This window comes from Anarrhichthys ocellatus, unplaced genomic scaffold (assembly GCF_004355925.1).
Source record: "Anarrhichthys ocellatus isolate YVR2014 unplaced genomic scaffold, GSC_Weel_1.0 scaffold6, whole genome shotgun sequence".
NCBI classification, from domain to species: domain Eukaryota; kingdom Metazoa; phylum Chordata; class Actinopteri; order Perciformes; family Anarhichadidae; genus Anarrhichthys; species Anarrhichthys ocellatus.
In genome coordinates, this window is record NW_022280036.1 from 12,603,303 (window position 1) to 12,631,197 (window position 27,895).

At 37.4% G+C, this 27,895-nt stretch overlaps 1 protein-coding gene across 2 annotated transcripts in view; it reads left to right on the forward strand.

The window, feature by feature from the left end:
* The window catches only part of LOC116383129 (glypican-6-like), a 123,203-nt gene that overhangs the window by 44,393 nt on the left and 50,915 nt on the right, over window positions 1–27,895 (forward strand). For both annotated transcript variants that reach the window (XM_031846709.1, XM_031846710.1), the window contains exon 3: window positions 20,147–20,538. In XM_031846709.1, the coding sequence (XP_031702569.1) occupies window positions 20,147–20,538 (392 nt within the window). The remainder of the gene's footprint in view (window positions 1–20,146; window positions 20,539–27,895) is intronic.

Sequence of the window (27,895 nt, forward strand, 5' to 3'; positions counted from 1 at the left end):
GAAAATACACAGCGTAGAAGCTGTTGGACCAGTACAGTAAAAAAGACACATGGGCCGCGACCAGCGCGGTTCTGCTCATTTGAGTTTTTCGATGTGTGTTGCATATCTTTTCCCAGCAAAAATAGACCATGAAAATGATCTGTTTGAGCGATGTCAGTGGCAGCGCTGCAGCAGCAATGCTGTCTGTGTGGACACCACATTCATACGAGACGCAGCAGCTCAGCGGCTGCAGCCCCACTGATCACACAGGCGGTGTGGCTGCTTTTACCTGGTAACATGGGGCCGAAATGAAAAACAAGAATGGCGGTAGCTGGTAATTATAGACAGTACAAAGTGTGTTCCTCCCTTCCCAAGCACCAAATTGCATGGCACTCCATATAATAACAGTTGTGGAGACATTTCACTAATAAGCATAAATATCAACCTGGCGGTAATGGAAGAAAAGTGAGGTTCTTTGCAAAGTTTTGTGTCAATCCATCTAGTAGTTGTTGACATATTTCACAAGATAAGTGAAAACTTTGACCAGTGGGTGTTGCTAGAGGAAAGGTCAGGGGATCTTTGTCGCACTGTGAACATCTTGACACAATTTTATGGCAATACATCCAACAGTTGTTGAGATATTTCAGTCACGGCACAAGTGGTGAACTGGCAGACCGACCTTGCCATCTTAAGAGCGACGACAATAGTGTAAATGAAAACTGCTCTCACATTGCAACCGACCTTATCTCTTGAATTCAGCACTTCTAACTTGGCTGCTGACAATGACTCAACTTCTCAAAATGTATAAACAAGTGCTGCACTCTTGCAATCTTGTACCCACACACACACACACACACACACACACACACACACACACACACACACACACACACATACGGCATACAAAACCACATCTCTCACTAGACATCAACACATTTGTCTTTTATTTACTTCTAAGACCAGCCCCCCCTTCACCCCCGAAACAAAAGAAAATTCGTACTTGAATGTCCAAAACAGTCAGTCTCAGAGATGAACCTTAGAGAGCCAAACCAACAGTGCTCTTCTTCAGAATGCTTATCCCTCTGTGTCCTCTATGGAGTTAGCAGGCTTACATCATGTTTACAGCCTGCAGCCTTGTATAAGCAGGCTAAATTAAGATCCGTTGCTTAATTACAGTATGTGTGATACTAGCATGCATACAAATTCAAAATAGTCCATTTATGCATTACTTAAATCAACAGTTCATGTGAATTCACATTCTAGTTTTCGAGATTGAAACTGTATTGATGCATTTGTGACTCCAGTTATCCAGCCGGCTCTGTTGAGAGATCAGTGAGAAGTCATACGAAATCTATTGTTTGGTGGTGAAGGGAATGAGAAATGGGTCTGCATGGATAAGATGTAATGCACAAGAAAACTGAAACTCACCAAAGGTTAAACAGGCCAAAGAAATGTCATCAAAATGCCACTTAAACAGGATTTGGCCTTTTGGATTCTTTCATCGCATCAAACTTGTGCCAGCTGTGTGGCTTGAATATGAGTGAAAATGCAGTGCGGTCCTCTGAAAAGGTCGATCAAGATCTGTTTTGGAATGAAAGCTGGACTTCAAGATAAATCACAGAAGAATTTTGTGCATCGGAGAGCATGTTAATTTGACCAGTACCGCACAATTGAAGATCTAATTTGTCACTGGAAGTAGATGATGGAATTACAATTAGATGATGGAAGACAGTGGGGAAAAACAAAATATAAATATCCCACGTTTTTTCAATAATGCATGGATAACACAAGTTCAAATGCAAATAATCACATTCTCCAGGAGGTTATGTTATGTGTCTTACTGTTAACCTATTAATGAATAAAAATACAGAACATCAGAGGTGTGACTAATGGAAGCTGGCCCTTGCAGCTAGGCAACTGAATGAGAGGCACCTAAATGACTGCCTAAGTAAATGTTCATAAATGGGATTATGCTGCCTACTCTCACTCAACTGCACTCCTGCTTCATTCTCTGCACTTCATTCCATCACCTGCTCAGGGCAATGATGTTCTAAACACCGAGTGTATGTTTGGCATCAAAAGTAGGGATGAGGGCACAAGAAAGTCACGCCAACCGAAACAAACAAACAGAATGCTATTAAATACTGCCATTTCCTGCATTTATTTACATTTATAGCAATCTAACAAATGACATATTATGATGAAATTGGTTATTTTGCTTTTCATAATAATGGTAGTATAACAAGAAAATTGAAAGTTGTACGTACGTGTTACATTATGAATGCTCTAACCCAGATTAAAAACACATTTAGTTTCCTTAATAGAGACCCAATACTACTTTCGGATACATAATATGTCTTTCTTTACGTCAAAGAACACTTTACTGCCTTATCTTTGGTTTATTTGCAAATCAGCATCATTTAGGATCATATCAACTGTGAATAAAACCAAATTTCTTAGATCTGAAAAACATACACATTTGGTTTCTGTGCTTTTTAAGGCTCTGATTCATGACTGCAGCCTTCCTTACCGGTAGATATGTATTATAAGATCTTACCGTACTCCAAAATGACTGCCATTTATTTGAATTAAAATTGCTGGCCAGGACATAAGCCCAAAAAAAAAGCTGCTCCTTGTTTGTTTTTCATTGTTTTTTTAATATTTTTTATATTGCACATGCATATCAGCGAATACATAATTGTAAAATAGTTATTATTTACCTTATTTGCAGCTCTAGATGTCCCTTCAACACTTTTACGGATTCACTATCTCTAATGGGAAAATACCATACTATACTGTATGTAGTAAACATTATATATAAACAGTTGCCACATTTTCTGCCAAACAAAACTGGTTCTAAAAGCTCATGCCCTACTAGCTGTTTGTAACTTCAACCCCACTAATGTTCTTCCATTCGACACAGTCCGTGCTAATTAGTTTATGCCTGGCAGTCATCCCTAGCCTGCGGCCACCTTGGCTACACCTCACCTTCATTTGCCCTCGGTTACTAAACACAACAGGCACTGCAAGTGGAGGATTTCACCCCTCCATTCCTGAGCCTTAGGCTGATGGGCCCTATTCACAACAAATAAGAGGATCAAACTGCAATGGCTGTGGGTGCAGTGCAGTCGCTCAGTACATTAGGAGGGAAAAGAGGACAGTGTCCATAAGCATGTTTCCTCCCAAGTTGTGTTCAATATCTTGAAGCAGTCCAATTTGGTTTGACAACTCAAAGTGCTGTTAAAAATGGCAACCTATTCTTTTCCCCTCTTTTTAAATCTGAAATATCTGATTGTTTCAATGATTGACGTGTGTGATTATGTGAGGGTGCGTTTTTTATTGTGTTAATGGAGGTCGGTGCAGTTATGGAGCAATGTGGAGGGAAGTTTATCAGCCAATTAACATCTCGTACTAATTTCAGCTTCAAACCGGCCTTAACTTTCCTCAGACTGTTTATATGCTACAGTAACATTGAATCAGAGTTCAACAAAAGCTTTGGGATACAATATTGGTCAATTTTTTTAAATTGCTTTGACAGTTTGTTCTGATAACGTGAATTGTCACATCCTTCATAATCTGATGTTAATCTTTGAAGTGTAATGCAATTAGCCGTCAATGATTAATCTCCTCACATTACTAATTTTCATCTTGATGGAAACTGCTGCTTGTTTTTCAAGTTTAAGGTAAACGTGTGCGTGACTGAGATGATTTTATACTCCAATTTCAGAGGATTTCTGAAGCAGAAATAACTTCAGGGTTTCTTTGTTGTTGTTTTTTTCATTTTGTCAGGAAAGGAACAAAACTAATTATTTGTTAAACATTGTGTGCTCCGGGCAACTTTCAGTGACCCACCAATTCAACTGACTTTATTAGTCTGAAAAATGAGGGACAGTGAAAGAGATGACTGCTTCAGCTCTCATTTACTCTAAATCACTTTCCACATGGCGTGCAACAGTGCACAAAGGTAATTAATTTCCTCAAGGACAATTATTTTAGTGCTTTGAGATAATGACAATAACTCCTCAAAGTTCAATCTCTGTGTACTGTAGGTGGTTTTGAAGAAAAAATTATCCCCAAAGGCCCAATTTAGAGTCAGTATTGCGTCATCTCTGGTGATAAAGTTAATTCCCTGTGCAGCTTGGATTTATCTGAGAGAGCTTACTAGGCTCTATTAACACACATAGTAAGGGTTAGGGTTAGTTTATGGGGACAATAAGCCTACTTTTCAGAGCACACTATCTTCACACAGTGCATCCAAATATACTGAGTTGCACTGAATGCTTTATTAGTATTTGTATGTCCCATTGTCAGACACTTAAACTAATTTCCTGCTGTACTGTAAAGTACATAATTAGAAAATATCGGTTATTTCATGATAATGTTAAAACAACACTAAATGTACTCGACATTTTAATACTTTTTCATCTTTTAATTTCTTAATGTTCTAAATGTTATTCTTTTTTGCACATTAGCCTTTTTAGCAAAGCCTCAAGGGAATACATGTGTCAAATAATATTTTGATATCTTCAAAATATTTGCCTAGTAGAGTGAGACTAAGCCTAAAGTTTAGGACTCAAACACACCACAGATAGGAGCATGCGAAGTAATGCTGTAATGTGCATACTGTGCAAGACAGTTTTAATATCACCTTAATATCACCAAATTTAATTTCATATGTGTGTTTACAATACAAAATGTTATTACAAGTATTCATTACTGTCCAAGTCGCCATGGTATCTGAAAAAGTCCAAGGTAATATTGTATGTAGATTTAATGGAAATATCACTTTGTCTTCAGACATTCCTTTTATTTTTACATAAAATATCTCCTCTTAGAAATAACCAAATAATAATAACTCAGCTGCACATAATGTGAAGCACAGTGAATGACAGACAGGCAGACAAGAAGAGGTGATTATGGATGTTATTTTTGAGGAGAGAGGCTTACAACTCACCTGGGAGTGGGTTGGGATCAGGAAGAATACATTATCAGTGGGTGTTTTAAGGTCTAGCATCAATTCTGTTCTATCAGATAAGTCCCTCTCTTTCCCTAACAAAAAAAAAGCAGAGCTCTTCCGTACATGGTGTGTCGTCAGTTGTGCAATGGAGACTAGAGTTAGGAATGGATTCTCCCAAGAGAAAACAGATGTCCTTGTCTGGGAGTTCTAAGGCGCAAATAATATTGCACCTCAAATTTTGCCGCCAAGGGCAGACAATGTCCCAGATTGCTGAATGGTTACTGAATTCAATGAGTATATTGAAATCCCTGTCACCATGTTTTCCTTGTGTAAAGTTGGCCACCAAGAGGTTCAGTTTGAAAGATATTGAATCCCCTATCAAGAGGATCTCTCCACCAGAAAAAGAAAAAAAAAAAACGGCTTTGGATTGTTTTCAAACACTTGAAATGACACATTTACATTTTCCTGAGAAGCAGTGAGGATGTCAGGGGGGATGGTTTGTCGGACAGTCAACAGTGGTTTCTTTTCCCATTTCTCTAATCTTCACCAAGTAGTTTTGTTGAAACTTTACTGCTTTTTAGGTAATTTGGGAAGGCACCGATAGACCGTTACCATTGCTTTGTTTTGGTCACTACCGGAAAACTTCCATTAAGCTCAAGAAATCTAAATTGCATTCCGTCAAAAGATAAATTAATTATATGTCAACAATGTCATGGAAGGTATGAGTAAGGCACTTAGAAGCCTCTTTTAAAACAACACTTCTATTATTTGACCTCCTGAATGTAAGAGAAGACAGAAACCAAGGACATTACCAGCTGACCATCATACATCATGGGTCCGCAGACTGCACATCTCCCGTGGTTCACAATGAAAGGCTCATGTAGCATGCGCTCTTCTGCTTCCACCCTGTCACAGGCTGCTGATGGGTGGCAGAAGTGATGAATGTGGGGTGAGATTGCCTCTCTCTTTAAAGACTGTGTATGCTGGTTGACACAGAGCGGGGAAAGATTCAAACTAGCAGAAAGGCAAGGCTAGCCTGGTCACAGCCTCACATTCATATTACTGTGTGTCGTCTTTACTGCGCGTGCTTGTTAATAATAGGCTAACCCATTTTCTGGTTAATATTTGTACTGCTTTGTTGGTTTTCTGGTTTCCTCTTTTTGATGAGGTTGTCAGATAATGTTGATATTCTGTCACTTAGATTAGATTAGACAATTTGTTAGAAGCGCTGCAGCAGTGCAAACACACACATAAGCCATTGTAAATGCCATTGACTGCATTCAAAGTTCTTGTACACATCTGCCAAGAATTCATCTTTAAAAATATATTCAGGGTAACATTTAACATCAAGCTTATTGTCCATGTAAGGGTCAATATGTTTCCTCACGCACATATATTGAGAATATTGTTTGTATCATATGTGGTAGTATTGGAGAACTATGTGAAAGTGGTGGTAAGTAGAAGAGGAGAAGTAGCTCAATGTCACCAGTCACAAAGGGCACTTCTTTCTTCCTCCTCTTCTTTTTATTTCATTACCATGCCAAAGCCGTGCCTTTTGGCTCCAGTCCTCTCATAAAATTTACCACCGTCCTTTATTTTAAAGGCAGCTCCCTCCTGTTTCATGCCATCATTCAGCAAGTCTTAAACTATCATAGCCCTGTCTTATCCACCTCGGGGGCAATCGCAAATCAGTGTTCTCTTTAAATGATTTAGATGTTATTTTATTGTGTCGCCTGCTGCTTCTTATGCTGGCGCCAACATCAGACCATACGTTTATGTACAGAGGACCGGCTCTGAATTGGAAACCGTTCCAATTTTATAATAGCAGGAATTGTAAGAAACATGCTTTTTGAAATTTTGTAACTAGATTTTGACTTTTATAGTAAAATTACTTTTGACCTACTCAAAACACACAAAATATCGTAGTATATTGTTTTGGGAGAACAATATGGAAAAAAAAATAAATAAATAAAATCAGTACCTTTCACATACCGCCAGTATCTCAACTCCATCAACATTTACAGTATTGATGACCAAGCTAGGTGATTACACTCAGATTCAATAATCTGTCATTAACCCCATCCGGAGAGTTATTAAATCAAGAATAGTTTCTTTCCCCAGTGCTGTATGTATATTGTATATTTGACTCATTTAGAAATATATCTGTAATTTAGTAATCCACTCATGTACTAAGAGACAGAGAAAGGAACAGAATGTATTGGAGGACAACTCCTGCACTGGTGTTGACCGTGTCACTGGAATTACCAATCATTGCCTGCCTTGAGGGAGCCAGTTTATTACAGTACCTGCTATTTGGATCATGTAGCTTCTCTGCATCGCTAGCAACAACATAAAGATAAAATGAAGCAAAAAGCTTTTACTAATGCATTTCAGTGATTTGTCCTTTCTCTGAAACATGCAGTATTTCTTCCTCTGCTATGGGGGTTTAACGGTTGCTCTGTGGAATATAAATTCAGGGTAGACGGCATCAGGCTTTAATGACAGCAGTTCTTCATGTGAGAAATGACAACATTGGCCTGGCTCTACAATGATTACTGTATACCAGGGTGTGAATCTCCATGTATACTGCTCTTGTGATTTATTGATTTTATGTTTAAAGAGCTTCTTTAAAAAGGAATAATGAATCGTTATCCCTGACATTTTCAGTTATACTCGATTAGTTACTTTATGTTACCCAGGGCTTGACATTAGGCTTTTTAAGTCAGTTGTACTTGGGCAAGTAGCTGAGATGTTTTACTCGCCCGATAGCTAAGCTTACTTGTCCGAAATTAAAAATGTAGGCCTATTAAAAGATAAATACATTCAACAACAGAGATTTGGACAATTGGATAAAGGAAGGTCAACAATTCTAAATGGTATCTTTTTACTTTGTTGTTGACATATGTAGTGGTTTATATTTGCATAAAAACACAATTCAAATGATAAAAAATTAATTATTATATACATATATTTAAATATTTTCTTTGATTGAATATTTTTTGGGGGCATTAGTAGTTTTATTGATGTATTGTAAGCAGCTTACAGCTAGTGTAAGGAAGTTAAACAGGTCATAATTCCTTCTCTAGTATCGCTGTGAAAACATCCTCTTCTACAACTGCATTTATTCTACATTATTAAAATGTATTATTGCATTTCTCGCTAAAACTAAATTTTACAAGATTACATTTGCACACATTGTGATAACATTGTAATATACCTTCGCACAATACACATTTTTACTGTTTGGAGCTTGAACGCATCATAATGCAACTGAATGGGACCTCTGTACATTAGCTGTTAGCAACGTCATAAGCACAACTGTGCGAGGGCAGAAGAGTCGGTCACTGTGATTACTCTGAGCAGCATGATGAGAATGAATTACAATAGAATAGGTCTACGTGTCTAATTAAGTAAGTTGTTCCAAATGTTACCATGCTGTTAGTTCCGTTTTTAGCCAAGCAGAACAGTGCTGCCAATTGGATGCTTACAGCTAATGTTAACTAGCTCTATTTACCGATTTCAATGGATATGTTGTACAAAATGTAGCATTATCAGGGATCAGCGACTAGAAAGCATTAATGTCAATCTCCTGATTGCATTTTTTTTACAAATATCGGCCCCTGATAAAGATTACATTTACTTGCCAGATCGGACAACAGCATGAGGCATTCCACTTGCCCGAACACAGAGTTTACTTGCCTCGGGCAAGCGTTAATAATGAGCCATGTAACCTAATTTCTTATATTTTGAATTAATGCTTTAGAACCCCAGATTATCAAAGGCCAGGAATCGTAAATACATTGAGCAACAATAACATGGAATGGTGCCTTTGTTTACTAGTAGTACTATCTTCTTTACTCAGGTGTAGAGTGTTTGGCAAAATTGGTATGTGATAACACTCCTTCATTGCTCTTTATTGGATAGAAATTATCTTTCAGCTAATTTACAAATCTGCAGAGAAAACTGGAATCAGTATCCACTCATCCTTTATTTACAGAGCCAGATGGTACATTTGGACACTATCAAGCACTTCCTAATACAACAGATGCTGAATTCTGAAATTTCTCTGTTTTGGCTAGCTGGCTGTGTACCAATGTGTCTGAAAGCCCATTATCCAAGGCAAATACGTGGACCCCCCCCCTCCCCCCCTATCTGCTGCTATCACAAAGCATCAAGTACAGGCAGAGTTATTTCTTTGAGAACAGAGAATGCAGCTTTCTACATAAAAGTCTTCTGCACTCAACCTTTCTCCCAGAGATTTCAGCAGAGATTCTCTCAGCTGTCAGAAAACAATTGCTCTTTGTGAAAGGCAGGAGCTGGTGCAACTTTAAATTTAAAGATGTTTTAAATGAGCTGCCATTGTGTGATTGATGGACTGTGTGAAACTTGCCTCCCGTTCCTCCTACAACAGAGGGCTTTAATTACGAGCCCTTTGTATTGATGCTGTCAGCTTCAGTGTGATATGCATCATGTATGGGGTGAGAATGGATTTTACCACCTGGTTGCTTCGTACAGTATCGTTGCACACAATGTCATTGGTTGAAATTGCACTGTCATCAAAGTAGAGTGATATTGTCTGGAGATCAAGGCCTTTGGTATTCATATATTCACTCATCTGTTTGCTCCCCTCAGAGTTTTAAGTGAATTTGATTTTGATTGATGAACAATCATGCATGAACTGACCTACCATTTAATCAGTATCTACTCTATGTATATGTATTTTTCATGCAAACAGTTAATGTAATACTACCTTTGCATTTTAGGAAAACAATATTTATAAGCACTCTGAAGGCAAATTCGAATAGCTTTCTTTTTATCCATTAAAATGTACAGTTTTGAAATGCCAATAAAGACACTAAGTGAGTACAGTAAAACGTGCTTTTTTGAGAGTTAACTCAAGTGATCTAAGCTTTAAATCTGGTCGTATTGATGTTGATAAAACATCAATAACAAGGAGTGGAGTGCAATGATAATCTCCAGCTAAATTGCACTAGAGAGATGCTTTAATAGAGGTAGATAGGTAATAGAGGTACAGTGTTTGTAGGTAATATACATACAATCCTCTGTGATTTATGTCACATTATCCACGTAAATTGTGATTTTAACGTTAATTCAGCATGGGCTATGCACAACATATGCATTGCACCAGATGTAGCTAAAAGCTCATTTTCATCTGCAGTCCTGAAAGGTGAAGGCTGCCAGTGATATGTGCATTGACATAGGAACTGATTTAACTGTAACAGACAGTTGTGGTGTGTACACACTGTGTAGAGATCAGTGATCTTTCAGTACCACCAGTTATCCTAATATCATTAGGTAAAAACAATGTATCAGTTTAAGACTATGGTGCAGATGTAGAAGGCTATTGATTTGATATTATACATTTTATAAAAATTCCAATTAACAGATGGGAATATCTATTCGTGGCTAATCCAGTAAATGTAATGCCCTTTTGAAATCAAGGATCTTAATCACATTGCTGCACAAATGCAATGTTGCCATAAAGCATTTTCATTGATATGCAAGGTTCACCTCAATGGCTGAATACAACCACATTTATTGAAGAGATCAGAGTCAAATGATTTAAAAAAATCTCTGATAACTGACACATTTCTATGGTCTCATGGTAGATATTGCATAGGTAATTTGATTTTATGAAGGTGTAATACAATGTCTTTTTTTCTTTAAATATAATACTTGAATTCAACGCTTTGGTTACCATTTACCCTGGGGAGGTGGACTTTAAATGGTGCCCCTATTCCACTGCTTTTTCCTCAGATAGCTCGTTCCAACTCACTATTCTGCAGACTTATTATGAATAGCAAAGAGGAAGAATATAAATCCTTTTATGCTGGGCACCTGAATGCTATGTTAGAAACAAAGTCAGTCACACAAGCAAGATAACACCATATTTGTGAAGAAGAAAAGATTAAGCTGAAGAAAAATGTGAGTGGCAGTGGCCTGTCATCGACTGTTGCTGTGGACCAATGTGTTGTGATGGCTGACTGTAATTTACATCCAACTTGGAGCATGAGTAAAATATGTGCAAACTTAACAGATCATGTGAGCTTTTATGTTCTAATTCCATGTATGCTTTTTTTTCTGGATTTAGTACAAAGTTTTGAAAAAAAGTAGCCATATATTGTAAATGCCCATTTCGGTTTTATTTATTCTGCAATCATGGACTTTTTAAATGTTATTCCCAAAAGTATCAAATCCTAAAGATTTGGACTTGAAGGGAAGTGAGATCATGGGGAGACTGACTTTCCTTCCTCTCGGTCCACAGTCTGATCTGATTTGTTCCCTCGAGTCCATCGGCTGGTGAAGAGTTTCAGTGGCGGGTATGATGTCATTGTTCCCACTTGGAACTGCGCCAGCGACTTAAACATGCCCAGTATCAATTTGGGAGAACAAACTGGTGTCTTCTCCTGTGGCCTTTAACGGTCCTCTGCATTGCTGCATTACATTTTGTTGAAAAGTCAAGGTAATCTTTTTGCTTGGTATTCTGAAAGGATATAATGCGAGTTCACCTCCTCTGAGATCTCCTGTCATCGGTTATTCTTTTGTGAGGCAGTAATGCCTCTATCCCCTGAAGGATGAAGCTGAAGCTCTTTGTTACTTTCACCAATGCCACTGTGGTCCTCTTGATTGTAAATGTGGGTGTTGTCCACTGACTAATGTGACGTTTCTCATGCAGTGTCATTAGGATATGTTAATTCATAGTAATTAAGGTCCTGGTATCATCCTTTCCATTAATGAACGATTGGGATTCATCAACATCACCACGGATATGATTGAAAGCAGATGTTTCTGAATGTTTAAATGAATCGGGCAATAGTATTTAGTCAGGACGTTCTCATGTGCAGAAAATGATTACATGATAGAGTACAGCATGTGTTTCTCAGAAAATTAAAATATGCAGTTAGCCATAACGTTTACGTAGTTAAGTAGGACGTATTTATTATCTGTTTTTTTTTTTTTTTTATAACTGTCTTGCAGCAATTCTACCCATTTAAAAATATATTTACATAATGAAGCTTTTCTCCCTTTAGCATTACTGCTGGGTGTTTTGAAATTGTTATAAGTTGAATCCACCCCTCCAAAAAAAAGAATCTCACAGTAGGGAATTTGGTGATTGGAGTTTTTCAGAAATACAACCCATGGACTGTCCTGTCCCACAAACTTGTCCAGTTCCCACAAAAACATATTTCGCAATGGAATTCATAACAGACAGTTTGGATAGATATTAAGAAAACACTGTTCTTTGGCTGAAGCATAAATATGTGTCCAAAGGGAGAGAGAAAGTCAGACAGCCAGTAAAGAGAAAGCTCACAATTGTGTGCCAGTAGTCATTCCCACTTGCCATTTTATTTCATGCATATCTTTTACGTAATACTGAACAAAAACTAATGAGGAATACAATAGCAGGGGTAGAATTGTCACACTGGCAACATATTTTGGATAAATTAGTATAGTTTGTAAAATGGGATACTATCTCTATAATACCACCATACACAGAATATTAATTACATGAAAATAATTTATTGCAAAGAAAATTGTCCATGGTAATCTTAAATTTAAAATGAAATAGAGCCTTACTTTTTTATATACAGTATAGATAATGTTAATGATTTTTGGTTTAGAGAGGAGCAACAGAACCAAAACCTGTATTAGGATTGTTTGTCCACTTTTGCAGCTAGTTCAGGGTAGCAAACAGAACAGAAAACAATATTATCACAACAGGCTGAAGACATACACGCACACACACATATAAATTCTGTATCTTGTGCAGGTAATGAATATTGCAGAAAAGTACATCACAACAAATACTTGCAATAACTGCATGACTTGTTTTGTTTAGAGAAGTGCTGGCTTTAAATTGTGAATAACAATGAGATGTAAATTACCGGGGACTGTTTTGCTACACAGTGCACATACTGCTAACATATACTGGGGGCCTGTGATGAAATGTTTGGCTATATAATAAAACATACGTGCTATATATAATTTGTATATGGAGGCCATAATTGGAGTAACGGTGAAATCAAACTTTGAAATCAAACATTTCATTGACTTTTTCTGTATTATACAGCTAAGCATCATAAATACAAAAATAATTTTTCATATGATAGTAAACAGTATAGAAAATGTGTTAAGGGTGTTTTACTATAAATTGTTTCTCATTTCTATTTGTTCATAATTGTGCACAGAATATATTTTAGCTTTCATTGCAATTTTTCATTACAAATGGAAAGAAGCAGAAAAAAAGGAGTGATTGATGGGTTTGACAGAGCAAAGGAGATACAGGATGGAAAAGCATATTACAATCTGAGCATCTGATGTATATTGTATGACCGCTATAGTATTCTGCACACATGCTACATGTGACCTGGCACAGCACATATCCTGTGTTGGGTGTGTTAAGTTGACAGCAATCTCAAAAGATAAACATCAGATGTGCTTTTTGTCGGACTACAAAGATGTCACATGACATGTGACTTCTTAAATGTATTAATGATTTCTGGACTACTGTTCTCAGTATTTGAGAGAATGTGTTCACATTACCCAATGTCAAAATCAAATACGTTCATGTTCGGCTCAAGTACGGTAACACATTTAATAGAACGATGGATGAAATGTGACGCCTTTGTCTTCAACCTGGAATGTGAAACACTAACCTTGTCTGTAAGAGGATCTGGATTAAAAACGGCTGACAAGGTCAGAGATGTGGTTAGCTGCTAGTCCAGCACAATTTACTGGTCAGCCTTGAATGTGACCAGTAAATTCTCAGTAACAATGTTACTGAGAATTTGACATGAATAACGAGAGATTGAAGAGTAGTGTATTTGTCTGCATTGAATTATATTAATGTTACAATAATAATAAATTGCCAGTTGTCTGATGGTCAAATAGCTCTGGAAAACCACCTCCCCGAACTCTTTTCTGATGTCGGACTAGGGGTGGCTTTGTCCGACTATTTCTGTAAATTTGCGACATTCACACGTACTTCACTCCATGATTGGACACTTGTGCAAGATGAGAAAAGGGTTTGAATTTCTCTCGCTCCAGCTCTTTTTTTCCTTCTTGACACAACCATTTCTGTCATTTTTTTTATTTCTGAACAACTGAGTACAGCACATTGAATGCCTTACAGGAGTGAAATGTGCGCCATCATCCCCACATTTAAAATACATTGCGTCTCCCCTTCCTATGACGACCAAATGTTCACTCCGTCTGTGGGGACCATGAATGTCTGTGACAAATTTCACGGCTATCCATTCAATAGATGTTGAAATATTTCACTTAAAAACAAAAATGTTAGCCTATAAGTGGTACTAAGGAAAAGTCATCTGATCACTACAGTCAGTGTGATTCATCCTCTGTGGACCTCGAATGTCTGTACAAATGGTCGGGACAGTCCATCCAATGGTTGTTGAGGTATTTCGGTCTGGACCAAAGTGGTGGACTGACGGAACTAGAGCGATGTCTCATTTTCCCTCTCGGTCATGTTGTTCATGTGCACTGAAGTGGTTTGAGAAAATGAACTGCAATTTGAAACCATATTTTCCCCGCAGTACCTGAGTACTCCAGTGGTGAGGAGCAGTTTACTCCTTCAACTTGCAGTTGAAGTGGTTCACTTGAGTAAGGTTGTTACAAAATCTTTCCCCCGTTGACATCTTCGAGATATGTCAATGCTGCTGTAGCTGGAACAAACTGCAGAACATAGAGGTTGAAGACAATATCAAACATAACATTGGATATATGATAAGAGCCCTCTAAATGTAGTGGTATAGTAGATATATGCTTTAAATGGTGTAATTATGTGGACATATTGTCGACTAATGTGTTTACAGGAGTTCACGGGGTCAATATGCCAAGTACTTATGAACCATATTCTGGATTATGTGGGGAAAAAAATGTGTATTAATCAGAATTGTATTCATTTTATGATATGTTTTACATCCTCTGACCATTAGACAGACATTGCTGGGTCTCTCTGACTCCTTTCAAAAAGCATTACATTCCTAGGCTAAAAGATGTAAGATGTAATAATATCCAAGCTAAGCTTTACACAATGACTACCCTCAGGTCATTCAAGACTGTTGGGCCATTAATTGAAATTTGGTCTTAATTAACCACACTCAGAATTAGAGATCCCATTGTTTGAGCCGGTAAGAAATGGATTTCCAAGTAGTGTGAAGTCAAATTAATGGGTGAGTGCAGTTGTTCTTTTTTAGAATAAGCGTTATTATCAGAGCAACAGAAAGGTCACCTTTATTAATCATGGTAATTATTCATAGTAATTAGGCCAGATATCAAAGGAGCACTTTTCAACTGTTCAAGAATAATTGATTCATTACGCTCAGAATTACTTCAAGGGTACTAACACGTTTTCTATTTTGTATGCAATATGAAAATAACACAGTGCAGCCTCAATTACGACTGGCACTAATGGGGTGGTTCACTTTACCATCGTTTTTGTGTTGATTATTACGATTTTTTTTAACGTGCTATCCCGTAGGAAAAATGTGAAGGTGGCAAAATGATGCATTACAATAATAATGATCATAGGTCAGCAGCTTTATGTAACAACTTTACAGATACTTAATGTTACAAAACAAAAACAATACAATTAATCAAGACAACAAAAATAATTGTTATTATTGGATTTTTAGAGACTCTAAAAAATAAATAATTAATTTCACAAAGCCTGAAGACCTTGAGAGAATTGTTCTACACATCAAAAACTCATTAAAAATACAGTACATTGCATCACTGAGCTTGAATTTTTGTTAAACTCTTGAGTTAATCATTTGGTGATGGGATTCAGAAACCACTACACAGTTAAAGAAGAATGACTTATCTCATGAAGATAGGTACAAATTGTTTTTGTACAGTGGAAGTCAACAAATACGTGTTGCTCAGGCTGTCGAACTGTCATTGTTAAATGTGCCTTTATGTGTATTAATAAACTCAGTAAGAAGGTGTAGTTTTGTCTTCTCACATCATGAAGTTTCAAAATGTTAGCTGGTCTTTGTCCGTTCCCTGACCTCTCACTCAAACAGATTTTTATTATATCTTCATTTTACAGTTTGTTTGTACCGTAAACCAATATTACACAATCTATGTATTGTATTTTATTATATCTTAAAGTTAGTTAAATAAGCAAAAAATGACACTTTTGATAAATATTTTGGTGAACACTGTCTCATATAGATTGTTAAGCTCTGAAATTGAAGCCCATCCTTCTGTCTTGCAACATCCATATTGCCTTTTATTTTTTCTTCATTTCTTGAGAGATTTGGATGATTCGTAAATCTATTGTGTCAGTAAGCAGCACACACCCATGTATTGACGTGTTTCCAAGTATTAAAACCCTAAAGACCGGATAGCTGAATGTTATCCAAGGTCAATTACTCTCAATAATAATTCCCTGGCCAAACATGCATTTTGGCCAGCAGACAGCAGTTCACTCTTCATGAGTTGGCAAGCTGTAGCTGCTAACTGAAAGTCTCAGTACAGTCTGTTCCATCAGGTAAAAGGCCTTGAAATCACATAAAGGCCCATTAGTTACGCAGAAGCAGAGTGGTGATTAAGTGTGCTATTTAGTTCAAGAACTCAAGTTGAGATTATATCATTTTAAACTTTGCTCAACTGCTTAAAGTGATATGTACTTAATGGTTATCTGAAAAAATGTCATTGCCTTAGTGGGGCCAAGCAAGACATTCTCACAAAAAAAAGTGAAAACTCGTTATCGGGATGCATTGTGGATGCAGCCTGACACTCTTTATGTTTCAGTCAATGACCACAATCCAACAACGTGATCGGAGCTGGTTTAAATCAACTGCATATAATCATAGAAACCCTGAATGCCATCAGTCACCACTACCTGGACATACAACATTCTCAAAGCCATTATTTTATCAGGTTGAATTATCTAATTGTTACCAGTCTTTCATAGTGACTTCACAGTACTGCACAAAAGAATGCGTGATCTGTTCTTAATGACCTCTAATTTCACTCAACTAGCCTGTGTGAAACTTCATTTTGTGAGCTCAGAATGGTCTTCCTCGCGCAATTCCTCTTAGTCAAGCCTTCTTTTACTGGTTCATTTCTTTCATGGAAATAATTGCATTGAACTTGAGAATCTTACATGGACTATGCAGACATGAAATACTCTCCTAATCTTTTTTTTTTTAAACCTTTTACACAGACACAGAGAGAGTGAACTTAATTTTTGCCACTGTTTCTTTCTTAACACCCTGTAATGTCAGGTAGCCTGATTCAGTCATGATTCGCATTCTCAATTAAAACACAAAGAGTCAAATGTAGTAACTCTGGCCAAGGGTTCGTACATTTCTTTAAAATGTAAACATATGTATCAATTGTTTGACATATAACTACACTAAACCATATGATTAATATAGTGTTACTTTTGTTTTGTGATATGAATTCTCTTTAGTGCCACTAAAATGGTAACACAGATACAAAATTGCATGCCCAATACACAGGGGCTTACGTGTCCTTGATTTGGGTCCAATTGGAAAAATTGAATGAAAAATCCCTGCAGGCTTTTAATATTTAAACAAATGTGGGTGTAATGGCACATTACTTAGTTGCAAAGAAACTAGAGTGAGTGACTAGGGACTGATCTACTACCTTTTTTAAGGTGCCACTAGAGACAAAAGAGGATTGGCTAAGCAAGTTGCAAATAAGGTGAGTAAAAGGGATTCCAGTGCAGTTAAGAAAGAGCTGTAACTCCCACCAGTCTTGAAAATGGAGGGACAATCAAACCTCTGGTTTTACATTCGCATGAAGAGCCAGAGGATGCAGACGTTGTATATTACAGGGAGTTTCTAAGGCACTCGCAATAATGGTTTAGCCTACTTTGCAGAACTGTGGATTATCATGCAGAGGACATAGTTTGACCCTTGAACCTAGCTGTTGTCAGAGTGTTTGTATTATCCCACTTAACATAATCACTAGTTCATTTACACATTTTCCCATTAAAACAGTTTACACAAAGCCAGAATGACCCTTGTGGTTTGATATCATTGAATGATTCACACAGTAATGAATGAGTGTGATGTACAGTGTGAGGCCATGATAGTCTGAATCATCCATATATTTTTCTACTCATGTTTTTGGTTTAAGATTACCAGCATGATAGTGTTCGTTGACAATGTGATTTACAGCATTCTGTTAGTTTCTGACCATCAAATATAAAATAAAAATAAAATGAATAATAAAATGTCACTGTACCTTAATAAATGTACTTTTATACCCCACACGATTCAGTATTTCGCATGACCTCTCATCAAACTGAATACAAATTATTTCAAAGCATTTCTTATGTTTTTCAATGTTTCACACATTTCTTAGATTTTTGTTTTCCTTGATTACATACAGCACAGCCCGCCTTCACAATATACAAAATAGGCTACATGTGAACTTATTCATCGTTCCATATGGTTTAGTCGTATCAACTCAGGAGGGAAATGCATTGTTAGAAGTAAATACGTAACCCATGTAGCTGTGTGACAGCAATCATAAACAATCCAAAGAAGTGTCACACAAAAATACCCGACCAGGAGAAGAGTCCCTGTAGGTTTTGTTAGCAAGCATGACATGTGAAATGTCTGTGAAATGTCTGCAGCGTGTTATATTTGGCATTTGTGCATGGAGAGATGTGTTATGATCTTTCCAACATACACTGTTGGGATCCTGATTTGCTCACCTTCAGTGAGAATCCCCAACAAATGCTGCTTTTGTCTCTTTTTTCTTCCTTTCTTTTGGCTGTAGTGACGCTCAAGAGAGTAGGTGCTCTAATGGAAGAAAGCCACTTGGGCAGATGAGAAGAAACAATAATGTAATTGCTGGGAATGAATGTCAATGGGGAATCTTATAGTTACACTTGTGCATTTTATTGTCTGTGTTTCCAGTAATTAACAATGTAAAACAATATAAATCACATATCTTACAGTCTCAGAAAAAAATGTAGTATTGTATCCTTTTATTATTAAGTATATTCAGAAATATCTCTTTCTCCTCATCGTCATTATCGTCTGCTCATGAATTCGTGGACTTCCACTGCACATCGACTTATAAATGAAATCATAAAGCTGATTTCAGAGGCATCTAGGTTTACTTAGGTATGACAGTGTACTGCATGTATCTTTGTTATAGTTTTTTGCGCATGCGGGTGAGAACCGTGACCAGTTCACACATTAATCTGATATTGCCCACATTTTAAAATAATTTGAACAGCCAAACAAAAAACTAAAATCTGCAATAAATCAGAGGTGAGCTTGCGGTGTGATTGTAGCCTATGTGGGCTTGTTAAAGAAAGAGTCAGTACCGCACCACCAGAGAAGGTGTCAGTCATCCGTTGCCATGGGAAAACAAAGGTTTGAAGCTGAGACACTGTTTCCACAGAAGGCGATTTCATCCTCTTTTGGAGGGCAGAATCATTATAGTTTATTTTTCCACGACCACTGAGACGGTTTCAAATTTCAGTTTAGCTTTAAGGAAAGGTGAAAGACATTTATTATGTTTTATTTTTGAAAGACAACGTTACACAGTGTAAGGTGTGTGTACTGAATTAACGGCAAAAATAATGATAGAAATAAAACAGATGTGCTTGTCTCATTTTGTATCCTATGTTAAACATACCCTTCAGATAATTCAAAGCGAATTAAGCCTCTTTCAATATACTGTAACACTATATTCAATTATAGGTCCAGAGGCCAGTTGTCTCGGTTGACAAATAAATAGTTTCAGTGAGGAACTAATGCGTTTGGGAATAATGGTGGACCCTCCAGTTGATAATGTATACTAGTGTCTGTGTCTAAAACTTATGAATATTTTGTTACAGTATGCAATCAGAACCTTTACATTAATCATTCATAGTCCTTGTGGCCCATTATTTCTGCTACTAAATTATTAATTCTTTGGACTGACTTTCTTCACATAATCAAGTACCTATCGTTGGCTGCTATACATTAGCGCTGTATACGCAGACAGAGCCATAAAATGAGACATTAAAGTGCAACAACACTACTCTGACTAGATTAAACGGCCCTCTTCAAAGCCTTTTGTCTGGTTTGTATTGTAGGAAAAGACATTAGATACTGTAAATATCGGCACAATAATCCAACTGTTTGTCTTTTCCATCTCTCCCTCCTCTCCCCAAACCATCCATCCATCTAGAGTTTTTCTTGGAGCTGCTGGACAATTCTGAGAAGTCTCTCAACAGTATGTTCACAAGGACGTACGGGAAGCTGTACATGCAGAACTCGGAGGTGTTCCAGGACCTGTTCACTGAGCTAAAGCGCTACTACACAGGGGGCAACGTCAACCTGGAGGAGATGCTCAATGACTTCTGGTCCAGGCTGCTAGAGCGCATGTTCCAGTTACTCAACGCCCAGTACCACTTCACAGACGACTACTTGGAGTGCGTCAGTAAATACACAGATCAGCTAAAGCCCTTTGGAGATGTGCCAAGGAAACTTAAGGCCCAGGTCACCAGGGCCTTCATCGCTGCCCGGACATTTGTCCAGGGGCTAATGGTGGGTCGGGAGGTCGCCAACAGGGTAGCCAAGGTGAGTTTAATTTTCTCCTCATACTCATTTTGGGGTTGCTTGGCACTTAAGCAATCGTGTGCTGTTGAGCAGTGTTACATTATGCTTTAAGATAAAGTATTACGTTTGCAAATATCCTGTAAGATTTAAACTGCCTGCAATTGCATATGTCTCTACTATAACACAGGGTTGTTTCTATGAGGCCATGCATTATTCTAGTCCATATGTTGTGATTAATGTTAATTAACACAGGCGAAACATGGTTTAGTAGTTTAATTATCCGCACTGTACCGATGGTCTATCCACCTACACCTTCCTGATTCTTAAGTCTTTGAAACCTCTTCATTGGACTTAACATCATCCTCCTTTAGATTTGATTGCATCTAAATTATTTATTAAAGGCTAAGAAAAAGAGAAAACATTTTGATTCCTTATGAAAACATTTTCTTTTAGATTCACTTGATCTCCGGGTGCGAGGGTCAGTACGAGACATTTGTTTTTCATATGACTGGCGGAGTACACAGTGTGCTCCACATGTCAGAAGAATCCCCCGCAGAGAGCAAAGCTTTGCAAAAGAGAGAAGATTAAAGCCCATCACCCCCTGAGATTTCTGATGTGGTGTGTTTCTCTTTGCTACTCTCATTTTGTTACTTTTTAGACATAGCGTATCAGGAAAATTAGTAACATTTTCTACGCTGACATTTCATTTGGTGACATGAGTAAAGTTTTCTTTTTTTTTTGTTGTCGCTAATGGTTTGGCTTGAGAAATTGGTTGATTTGATTCTGATGACTAAATATGTTTTCAGAGCATTATCAAACACTGGAGATTATAAATGCGTTTTTCAGGGCTTAGAGGATATTTTTTCTAATTCCATGTTAAACGTAGAAAGCTATGCAACAGTTTTTCATCAACGTTTAAACTGTAAACATTATATAACCAAAGCTGTTTGCTCTTGATGGTGCAGTGCATTGCTCTATGAAATAGATCAAAAACTGGCAGGAACTATTTACACACACTCACATCAAATATATACTGTATATGTTTTTTTATTATTATAATCTTTTATATTTGAGATATTTTACTTACTTTTTTTTTAAGTGTTGATCCTCAGCTGATACGCCACACCTGAGCCTGGTGTGGTTCCAGCTTTGAAGTCTCTCCACCTGAACATTGACGGTTTCTTCTTTGGCTGACAAGGCTGCTGTTTAGTTTATTTCAGACATTTCCACACATTAATGTTTTGGCCACAGCAGATATTGCAAGAGGTCAGGAGGCTTCGCACCAATGGCAGTGGAAGCTTTTGTGAAAAGTCCCTTTGAAGCTTTTGAGCGTCACTGACCTCAGCTAAGAGAATATGTAAACTAACCGCCCTTTTGATTTATCCCAATTACTTGCTGCTCTGTGCTGATCGCAGCTTGGCCACCCTTTGACAAATTCCTCCTTTATTTCCTGGAACATAAGGAGTTCTTTCATGTCCAGGGCTTTATAGCTGGGTGCTTTTTGTCTTCCACCACATGTGGGGATAGGGAGAAATAGTTATATCTTCTTTGCCCAGTTTGTGTCTTGGCATGTTTTAGAATGCAAGGCCGCCATCAAGTACACTGAACAGCTGGTTGTGTGCTTCGGGGATGGTGTGGCCAGCTTTGTGAGTGCATCTCCCAAGCCTACAGGCAGGTGGTAAGAGGCCCTCCCATTACAGTACGCGCACAGTCTACACGCAGCATGGCACCGTCGGCGGCCTGTTTGGTAAGGTTACAATAAAGTAACCCTCGGTATATAACAGAAAATGCTGTTTCAACAAAAACTATACGGTCAACAACAATAAACAAGGGCTACAACTAATTATTATTATCATTTTATTCATTAATCTGCTGATTATTTTGTTGATTAATCAATTGATAGTCTATGAATTTTTAAAAAAATGTCAAAAAAAAGTATATCCTCTACAGACTCCAAGGTAATGACTTCTAATGTCTTGTTTTGTTGAAACAACAGTTCAAACCACAAAAATAAATATTGAATGAATTGATTATATTGTATTTATTTTGTAAAGCGTCTTTGGGTATTTTGAAAAGCGCTATAGAAAATTGATATATTATTATTATTATTATTATTTGATAACAAATAAAAGTCCATTTTGCTTGAAAAATTAATGAAACCTTTAATCGATCAACCAAATAGAGATTAATTATCTTTTGATTATTTGATCATTGCAGCTCCACAATCAAGTTTACCAAACTTCAGTGTAAAATGTTTTCCTTTTCCTGAGTTATTTAACGTGTACTCATAAGTTTAATTAAATAAAGCTTAAGTGTACACTGTCAATTGTGTCATTTTCTTACTGTATTTATATTTCATTTATATAGAAAAATACACTCTAGCAAGAGTCAATTTAACACCAACGCTCAATAGAACTTAATTATACACATTGGGTTTAGTGTTGAATTGAACTCTTAAAGCGTTTCACAAACACGGTGAACAGCCAAATATGTGACTCAGCTTAGACCAATACTTACTTTTTCATAGAAATGCCAATTACAGGAAACACTCCTTTTATAGGAAATTACAGGAAACACTGTTAATCTTTATTACTTTATGAAAACATCTAATGTAGACATCTAATGTAGTGCAATGTAGTCAGTTTATGACAAAACCATGGCCACTAAACATGACGTAAAATAGAATACTTTAAACTTAAAATCAACATTATCTTTACAAACAAAAAAAGCAGCATTCAAATTCATAATCTACTTTTTCCTCATCATTAGACCAGAACTTATACTGTGACCAACTTGTATTATTATCGTGTCTGAAACTGAACCATCAGCTTGATATATCATCACCCTCCTCCTGTAACAACAGACCTCACTTAATTATGGGGGGTTGTGGGAATTTACATCATGGTAGTGCTATATCCTCACTGCTGTATGTACCCTGCTTCCATATATTACCTCTGAAGAGTCAGTAATGGTTCATTGTTTATTATTGTCCTCCAGCTTGCCTCTGAGCAAGCCTTTCACCGTTCCTCAGTGGCATTGCAGTTATTTAAGATGAAGAGTTAAAATGAGCACCTCTATACATTTGTCCTAGGCCTAAAAGGCACCCTCACTCTGGATGAAATCCCATTTTCCTTAGTTCCTCATCAATTATGAAGTGGAGCCAGGAAACAGTGTGGCATTGCTAAAGGCTGTCAGGTTGGTGAACAACCATACTGTAGAACTGGAGGTGAAAAAGTAGCTTGACATGACAAATCACCTTGACCTAAGAATCACCCTTGGTTCTTTCAGTGACAAAAAGCCACTTGCATCTCCTTAGAACACTTAAAGTACTGTACATACCAATTTCTCACTTCCTAGATGTTAGCACTCCACTATATACAAGGCACTTTAAGCAACAGAGATTTATATACTTTATGGTCGAACGTGTCATTTGTGTGGTGTTATAGCTGCACTTCCTCTATCTTCAGAAATCAGTGTTTTGCTGTGTTTGGTCATCCAGCAGTTTGTGATATTTTAGCAAATCACTTCTGGGCAAACGGTGGTCAGGCTGTAAAGCTTTGTTCAATAACCCATCTGAGAGGAATACCGTGTATGACGTATTCTCATGTAGCAATGGTGGAAGATGTAGATACTTAATTAAAAGGAATAATATCACAATGTAAAAATTACCATTAGAATTAGGTATTTACATGTAGCTATGTATCAAAAGCACTCATTATGCAGATTATGTGTGTGTGTTCAATGCGCTGCAACAGTAACTTGATTGATCAATTACTTGATCAACAGAAAATGAATCTGCAAGTATTCTGACAAATGATTAAACGTTGAAGCAGTTTCTAAGCAAAAGCAGTCCACAAAACAATACAACTGAAGACATTAGCTTGGATTCTGGGAAACTGTAATGACTCTGACATGCTACATACCAAAAGATTAAACAATTAATTAAGAAAATAATCAGTGAATGAATAGGTAATGGGAATAATAGTTGTAGCCAAAGTTGAATGGGTTGTCTCATTTATAATATATGCATTATTATTATTGATGCATTGGTAGCTGCTCGTGAATTCTTATCACTCAATCTTCTGAAGCAGTTTGAGGCTCAGTTGTCGTGGAATTTCAAACATTTTCATTTATTTCCTGAGCGATTTCTTGTCTTCGTCGACTTAAAAGTTTAGATTAAAAGATCCTTCTTGACCTTCCACTGCTGCAAATTTTTATCAACAATGATATCTTATCTCATTAATTATACACAAGGCACATTTTGGATCTACATAGATCAAAAACTTCTGAGTTTCTCTACTTCTTCTTACACCACAACCATCTTACCAACATTGAAAAATGAAATCAAGGCATATTTTTTTTTTTCTGGCCTATGATTCATTATAAAAAAATTGATAGAAATTTACTTCGGCATGTGTGTTGCATATTGTACATGGCCCCTAGTGAGTGGATCGTACTAGCAACCGTTAAGGCTTTAACTCAAATAACCAAATCAGTCGTGAAAACCAGAGGTTTCAAAATGACAAAATGTGCCTTTTATATGAAATGGCTGCTTTCAACCATCTGTCTGTTCAATTTCCACGTTACTTTAACACAGGATGGTGCACTGATGATGATGAGCCATACATAATTACTGGTAACCGGCAGCTCTGCATGCAGTCAAGTCGGAACAGGAGAGATATCGCTCCATAAAATGGGATTGCACTCGACTTGCACTGAACAGTTTCCTGGACCCCGATCCTGGATTAAGAGCAGAATCTCTCTGGATTACAGTTTATGATGACCATTAAGAGTTTTATCCGGGGGGTACTTAAAACACAGTCCAACCATATTAAGACCTGCTCAGAGAAGATTGCAGGGATTTGGTCCTTTTGAAAGGTTTAAACTTCAGGCATTTAGAGCACTTATCACTCACTCTGCATACGCACAGGAAGCCAGCCTAATTCATGGTGCATACTTACTCGTGATGTTGGAAGGAAGTAAGATATTTTGTACTAAGGGATTTGTTTTTCCTGATGGCTTACACTGTCATGTTGATCTTATTATACACTCATTTCCGACCACAAACTGCCAGATAATTTGACATTAAGCTCCAAGGCAGTTTCTAATCTTTACACAACATTTAGACAACATTTACCTTAAATTATTGCTCTGCCCGATTGCTGAAATGTAAGAGATATCACATGTCAGTTACATGTGTTTTCTATAGTTTTTCTTGGGTGTCTTATTTATTTTCTACTTTATGTACTCAGCGCTCAATCAGTTTAGCCAACTCGCTGCCAGAGCAAAATAGTACATTCAGTGCAATACAGTACAGTGCAAGTGCATTCTACAGGCATACAAGCTCAGACAACAGTGTCACTCTGAGTCGGTCTGAAATTAATTTAGTTGAGATTAAATGAAAAATGCCTATTTAACCCTTTTAGATCACATTCCTGCTCATATTGTTCACCCATTTAAAAGTAAATGCAAAAAATGTCTGCAGCCACAGTACTCTGTAGCTCCGTATCGTGCTACATTCTAAGCTTCTCCACTTTATAGCAGCCCAATTAAATGTGAAGGATTTAATTTAAGTCCCTCTTGATACTGTACACTTTACAGAAGCTAGAGACGCTCTAGCTTCTGTTTCACTGGGTCCAGGGTAATGTTGATGACTGTTAATGACGCCACCTACTCTAGAACTCAAATTGGGTTGGACATTTCACAATATGTTCTTACATTTTATATACGACACTATTCATAAATTAATGCAAAGAAATAATTGGCAGATTAATCAATAATGAAAAAAATAATAAAATAATAAAATATTAAAATAAAAGTTAGTCCAGTGAAATTTTATGGTATAAATTATATTGTATAACTAAATCCCAATGAGTTGTTCATAAGCAAAGCAGTACCAATGGAATTGGTTGTGGTTTTTCTGTATGTAGAAATTCTTTCACAAATTAAAGAAACAGCATGACTGGTTGAAGAGACACAATGACAAAATGCCTTCTTTTAATCAACATAGTGAATGTATTACAGTGCCGTTATGTGATCTTGTAGAGTCTTACTTGCGTCAGTATTTGTATTTGTGATGAATTTGTTGCACAACCAGAAAGTGGACTAAAACAATGTGATGGCAGATTCTGCTCAAGGCAGATTATTGGATCTCCTCCATAAGAGAGTATGGTTCATGCGTGTTTCTCAGTTAAGGCCCACTTACAGATGCACTGGACAAATGTGTCCGTCTCTCTCTCCCTCCCTCCCTCTGTCTCCTGTCTCTGTCTCCTGTCTCTGTCTCCTGTCTTCCTGGCTCACAGCTCACACAGCTTGCTGGGGATAAGGCCTCAGCCACAGTGCTATGATGGCAGATGGCAACTGGCTCAAAAAAGGTTGGCACGGCATCGGGAAATGTGCTGCACCAAAGATGTCCTTTTTAATTAAAAGATTTTGATCTGTGGTGAACTGCAGAATGTTGGAAAAAATCAGAGGCATCGTGTGGTCTAAAATACAAGGACATGATATGAAGGAATAATAAAGAAATATACCATATAAATCTCTCCATGCTCTTCAATTTGACACTGAAAACTCTAAACAATAGAGACTTAGTCAGCCAGGTACAGAGTGGGAGGGCATCTTCAGGTTCCATCCAAACACAAAAGGATGGAAAATGGTAAAAAATGTAAGAAAATATCCATTGAATTCTAACATGTCATGATGTGAAATATATCCGTCTTATCCAACAACTATTGAAAATATGTCGCATCAGTTGACTGTGTCAACCCAGATCACATCGTATGACTACTTTTTTGCACCTTGACTTAAAGTGTATGGCACCACATCTTTATTTAACAAGCACTTAGAGAAGGTTGTCAGCACCGATGTTGTGACATTTGTTCAGAGATTTCTTGACAGCCACGTGAGACCTGTGTGCCCCTGACATTCAGGCTGGTCTGTAGACTTTCAGAGTCTGACGGACACAGGGTGAGTGCTGTGCTTTAATCCAGGAGGCTCCACGGCAGATGGATAAAAATACAGTGTATGCTGATCTTGTACCCACCAGAGATACTGAATGGCTGTGCCTAGTCATCGAGCAGCACAGGCTGGCTTTTAACATGTTTGCACTTGTCTTGGTAAATTAAAGAATCAGTCTTAACTGCTGCTCCAGACATGTCACATACCATGGTACTTGTCAGGGTAGATCACCAAGTACTGCTGTGTTGTGTTTCGGGGGCACAGCTGCTCACATGTGGATTATTCTGTCAGTCTCAGACATTCATTGATTTGACAGCAAGTGATTTTAGTGCAGCCTCTCCGGAATTGTCTTTGGCTCCATCTTACATTTAACATGGTGAGTGGAGGGAAACTAAAGTTCACAGAGACGCACAGAAAGGAG